This window comes from Scyliorhinus torazame, chromosome 3, assembly GCF_047496885.1.
Source record: "Scyliorhinus torazame isolate Kashiwa2021f chromosome 3, sScyTor2.1, whole genome shotgun sequence".
Taxonomy (NCBI): Eukaryota; Metazoa; Chordata; class Chondrichthyes; order Carcharhiniformes; family Scyliorhinidae; genus Scyliorhinus; species Scyliorhinus torazame.
In genome coordinates this window covers 207,775,126-207,781,194 of record NC_092709.1, presented here as the reverse complement: position 1 = coordinate 207,781,194, position 6,069 = coordinate 207,775,126, and the positions used below count along the sequence as shown (strand labels likewise).

The 6,069-nt window shown below is 47.5% G+C and overlaps 1 protein-coding gene across 1 annotated transcript in view; it reads left to right on the top strand.

Annotated features, from left to right (window-relative positions):
• Nucleotides 1–4,598: 4,598 nt before the first annotated feature.
• aasdh (aminoadipate-semialdehyde dehydrogenase) overlaps nt 4,599–6,069 on the top strand; it is a 55,622-nt gene continuing 54,151 nt past the window's right edge. Inside the window, exon 1 of the mRNA XM_072496817.1 lies at nt 4,599–5,019. Within this exon, the coding sequence (XP_072352918.1) occupies nt 4,712–5,019 (308 nt within the window). The 5' untranslated portion in view covers nt 4,599–4,711. The remainder of the gene's footprint in view (nt 5,020–6,069) is intronic.

Here is a 6,069-nt window from a genome sequence, read left to right as displayed (position 1 = left end):
AGAACTCAATAAGGTTTGTGAGGCATGACCTACCCTTCACAAAACCATGTTGACTATCTCTAATTAAATTATTCCTTTCCAGATGATTGTACATCCTATCTCTTATCAACTTTTCCAAGACTTTGCCCACAACAGAAGTAAGGATCACTGGTCTATAGTTACCAGGGTTGTCTCTACTCCCCTTCTTGAACAAGGGGACAACATTTGCTATCCTCCATAATATACCTACATAAGAAGGACGGGTTGCATCTAAACCGGAGAGGCATAAATATCCTGGCCGCGAGGTTTGCTAGTGTCACACGGGAGGGTTTAAACTAGTATGGCAGGGGGGTGGGCACGGGAGCAATAGGTCAGAAGGTGAGAACATTGAGGGAGAACTAGAGAATAGGGACAGTGGGGCTCTGAGGCAGAGCAGACAGGGAGAAGTTGCTGAACACAGCGGGTCTGGTGGCCTGAAGTGCATATGTTTTAATGCAAGAAGTATTACGGGTAAGGCAGATGAACTTAGAGCTTGGATTAGTACTTGGAACTATGATGTTGTTGCCATTACAGAGACCTGGTTGAGGGAAGGGCAGGATTGGCAGCTAAACGTTCCAGGATTTAGATGTTTCAGGCGGGATAGAGGGGGATGTAAAAGGGGAGGCGGAGTTGCGCTACTGGTTCGGGAGAATATCACAGCTGTACTGCGGGAGGACACCTCAGAGGGCAGTGAGGCTATATGGGTAGAGATCAGGAATAAGAAGGGTGCAGTTACAATGTTGGGGGTTTACTACAGGCCTCCCAACAGCCAGCGGGAGATAGAGGAGCAGATAGGTAGACAGATTTTGGAAAAGAGTAAAAACAACAGGGTTGTGGTGATGGGAGACTTCAACTTCCCCAATATTGACTGGGACTCACTTAGTGCCAGGGGCTTAGACGGGGCGGAGTTTGTAAGGAGCATCCAGGAGGGCTTCTTAAAACAATATGTAGACAGTCCAACTAGGGAAGGGGCGGTACTGGACCTGGTATTGGGGAATGAGCCCGGCCAGGTGGTAGATGTTTCAGTAGGGGAGCATTTCGGTAACAGTGACCACAATTCAGTAAGTTTTAAAGTACTGGTGGACAAGGATAAGAGTGGTCCTAGGATGAATGTGCTAAATTGGGGGAAGGCTAATTATAACAATATTAGGCGGGAACTGAAGAACATAGATTGGGGGCGGATGTTTGAGGGCAAATCAACATCTGACATGTGGGAGGCTTTCAAGTGGCAGTTGAAAGGAATACAGGACCGGCATGTTCCTGTGAGGAAGAAGGATAATACGGCAATTTTCGGGAACCTTGGATAACGAGAGATATTGTAGGCCTCGTCAAAAAGAAAAAGGAGGCATTTGTCAGGGCTAAAAGGCTGGGAACAGACGAAGCCTGCGTGGAATATAAGGAAAGTAGGAAGGAACTTAAGCAAGGAGTCAGGAGGGCTAGAAGGGGTCACGAAAAGTCATTGGCAAATAGGGTTAAGGAAAATCCCAAGGCTTTTTACACGTACATAAAAAGCAAGAGGGTAGCCAGGGAAAGGGTTGGCCCACTGAAGGATAGGCAAGGGAATCTATGTGTGGAGCCAGAGGAAATGGGCGAGGTACTAAATGAATACTTTGCATCAGTATTCACCAAAGAGAAGAAATTGGTAGATGTTGAGTCTGGAGAAGGGTGTGTAGATAGCCTGGGTCACATTGAGATCCAAAAAGACGAGGTGTTGGGTGTCTTAAAAAATATTAAGGTAGATAAGTCCCCAGGGCCTGATGGGATCTACCCCAGAATACTGAAGGAGGCTGGAGAGGAAATTGCTGAGGCCTTGACAGAAATCTTTGGATCCCCACTGTCTTCAGGGGATGTCCCGGAGGACTGGAGAATAGCCAATGTTGTTCCTCTGTTTAAGAAGGGTAGCAAGGATAATCCTGGGAACTACAGGCCGGTGAGCCTTACTTCAGTGGTAGGGAAATTACTGGAGAGAATTCTTCGAGACAGGATCTACTCCCATTTGGAAGCAAATGGACGTATTAGTGAGAGGCAGCACGGTTTTGTGAAGGGAAGGTCGTGTCTCACTAACTTGATAGAGTTTTTCGAGGAGGTCACTAAGATGATTGATGCAGGTAGGGCAGTGGATGTTGTCTATATGGACTTCAGTAAGGCCTTTGACAAGGTCCCTCATGGTAGACTAGTACAAAAGGTGAAGTCACACGGGATCAGGGATGAGCTGGCAAGGTGTATACAGAACTGGCTAGGTCATAGAAGGCAGAGAGTAGCAATGGAAGGATGCTTTTCTAATTGGAGGGCTGTGACCAGTGGTGTTCCACAGGGATCAGTGCTGGGACCTTTGCTCTTTGTAGTATATATAAATGATTTGGAGGAAAATGTAACTGGTCTGATTAGTAAGTTTGCAGACGACACAAAGGTTCGTGGAATTGCGGATAGCGATGAGGACTGTCAGAGGATACAGCAGGATTTAGATTGTTTGGAGACTTGGGCGGAGAGATGGCAGATGGAGTTTAATCCGGACAAATGTGAGGTAACGCATTTTGGAAGGTCTAATGCAGGTAGGGAATATACAGTGAATGGTAGAACCCTCAAGAGTATTGAAAGTCAAAGAGATCTAGGAGTACAGGTCCACAGGTCATTGAAAGGGGCAACACAGGTGGAGAAGGTAGTCAAGAAGGCATACGGCATGCTTGCCTTCATTGGCCGGGGCATTGAGTATAAGAATTGGCAAGTCATATTGCAGCTGTATAGAATCTTAGTTAGGCCACACTTGGAGTATAGTGTTCAATTCTGGTCGCCACACTACCAGAAGGATGTGGAGGCTTTAGAGAGGGTGCAGAAGAGATTTACCAGAATGTTGCCTGGTATGGAGGGCATTAGCTATGAGGAGCGGTTGAATAAACTCGGTTTGTTCTCACTGGAACGAAGGAGGTTGAGGGGAGACCTGATAGAGGCCTACAAAATTATGAGGGGCATAGACAGAGTGGATAGTCAGAAGCTTTTCCCCAGGGTCGAGGGGTCAATTACTAGGGGGCATAGGTTTAAGGTGAGAGGGGCAAGTTTTTTACGCAGAGGGTAGTGGGTGCCTGGAACTTGCTACCGGAGGAGATGGTGGAAGCAGGGACGATAGTGACATTTAAGGGGCATCTTGACAAATACATGAATAGGATGGGAATAGAGGGATACGGACCCAGGAAGTGTAGAAGATTGTAGTTTAGTCGGGCAGCATGGTCGGCACAGGCTTGGAGGGCCGAAGGGCCTGTTCCTGTGCTGTACATTTCTTTGTTCTTTGTCCAGTCTTCTGGCACTATTCCTGTGGACAATGATGACATAAAGATCAAAGCCAAAGGCTCAGCAATCTCCTCCCTAGCTTCCCATAGAATCCTAGAATAAATCTATGATAACTATGAATGCAGCACGGTAGCATTGTGGATAGCACAATTGCTTCACAGCTCCAGTGTCCCAGGTTCGATTCCGGCTTGGGTCACTGTCTGTGCGGAGTGGAGTCTGCACATCCTCCCCGTGTGTGCGTGGGTTTCCTCCGGGTGCTCCGGTTTCCTCCCACAGTCCAAAGATGTGCAGGTTAGGTGGATTGGCCATGATAAATTCCCCTTAGTGTCAAAAATTGCCCTTAGTGTTGGGTGGGGTTACTGGGTTATGGGGGTAGGGTTGAGGTGTTGACCTTGGGTAGGGTGCTCTTTCCAAGAGCCGGTGCAGACTCGATGGGCCGAATGGCCTCCTTCTGCACTGTAAATTCTATGATCTATGATCTATCTATGAAATCCCATCCAGCCCAGGGGACTTATCTATTTTCACACTTTCCAGAATTGCTAACACCTCCTCAAGAACCTCACGCCCTTCTAGTCTAGAAGCCTGCATCTCAGTAATCTCCTCGAGAACATTGTCTTTTTCCTGTGTGAATACTGACGAAAAATATTCATTTAGCACCTCTCCTATCTCCTCGGACTCCACGCACAACTTCCCACTACTGTCCTTGACTGGCCGCACTCTTACCCTAGTCATTCTTTTATTCCTGACATATTCTCTAACCTGGCCAGAGAATTTGGCTAGGTGCTGCATTGGCTTGGTGTGGCTATTTATCCACTTTGCCACTTGTGCACTGGTCTATTCCTGTGGTCTGAGAAACCCTTTAAAATTGTATATAAAAACACCATTTATCATAAAAAGCATGCCTTGGTTATTGTCAATATATTGTATTGATCAGTTTTGGGACTCCTTGTGCTCCCAGATCAAGTGGGCAGCTACAAATGTTAATTACAATTGTTTAGATGTGACCCTAGTTGCCCTTGAGAAGGTAGTCCGCCACTTTTTTTAATTGAACCATGTGGAAGTGCTCCCAGGCAGTTCCAGGTTGATCTAATGAACATACAAATGTATGTCCAAGTTCGGACGGTGTTACCGTGCACCTCCTCTTGCTCTCAAGTGGAGACGCCGGTTTGGGAGTGCTGCCTGCTGTTGTGATAACCATGAATGCAGACAGTTATGGTCCCAGCATCAATGCTGGAGCCATTTACACTTTGCACCAATGCGCATGCTGCTGCAGACACAGGGGGAGGGGAGCGCGAGCGCCGTGACGCTGCTTCCGACAGTCGGCCAGACGAGGAGATGGTGGCGGGAGGCGCTGAATGGAGCGTGTTCGGGACAAGTGTGCGCCGATGACCCGGGCGGCTCTTCGACGATGGCTGAAGCAGCGGTGGTCACAGCGGAGGAAGAGGCCTGGGCCCGGGCCGACGGGCGGATGGTTCCGGCGGAGGAAGGCCGCCTGCAGGATCTGGTGGCGCGCGCAGCCGCAGTGCAGAGCGGCCGGCCGGCGGTGCGCTGGGAGAGCGAGGCGGGGGGAGGCTCATTGTGTTACACCTACAGGCAGCTCAGCTCCCTGGGCAATACACTGCAGCAACTGCTCCATCTACACTGCGGTACCAGCCATGGCTATGTCATTGGATTATACTGCCAGCCTACTGTAAACTTACCCAGCTGCATTTTAGGGTAAATCCTACTTGGTTCTCCTTTGGTGCTGCTTCTCTCCCCCCATTTATTTATCCATCATCAATCAGTATGTAATTTTCAAGGGATGTCCATCTGGGAGAAATCCTGGAATCCATAAATGATTGGCCATGCTCAATATAATGTGTGGAATTCCTGTGCATAGAATCCAGTATAGAAGGAGGCCATTCGGCCCATCAAGTCCATAAGACCATACGATAAAGCAGCAGAATTAGGCCATTCGGACCATCAAGTACATTCCACCATTCAATCATGATATATTTCACATCCCAATTCTCCTGCCTTCTACCCATAACCCTTGAAATCCTAATCAAGTACCCATCTATTTGTGTCTTAAAGACACTAAGTGACTTGGCCGCACCAACCCTCTGAAAGAGCACCCTACCTAAGCTCGCTCACTCACCCACCTTATGTCCGTAACCCCACCTAACTTTGGACACTTAAAAGGGCAATTTTAGCATAGCCAATCCACCTAACCTGCATATCTTTGGACTGCGGGAAGATACCAGAGTACCCGGAGGAAACCCACACAGACATAGGGAGATCATGCAACTCCTCACAGAGTCATCCAAGGTCCAGTGCACCTTGTGTACTTTGTACTGTTTTTGATATTTTCCCGACAGGAATGTGAAGCCATTCTGTGAACGAGATTTCCATTGTATGTAGTCATATGGTTAAAACAGGCAAAATGTCGACTCCTTACAAGACCCCAGAGACATTCTGACACGAGGCTCATATCCAATCACTTGTTTTAGTTGCTGGCTTTTCCAATGTACAACCTCCAAATTTATGGTGAGATTTTGCCAGATGGGGTGCATGTTTTGCTGTCTCATGTCAATTCTTTCAGCCATGATCAACAAATGATTGATCTTTTAAATAGCGAGCGACTGGAATTGGAGGAGGAAATAAATTGGGGGTATTCGGGTTAATCACTAAAATGTACACTAATCAGGCTAATCACTAAAAACTGAAGTACTGGTGCAAAAGGTAGTAAAAGCTAATGGATTGTTGGCCTTTATCTTAAGGATCATA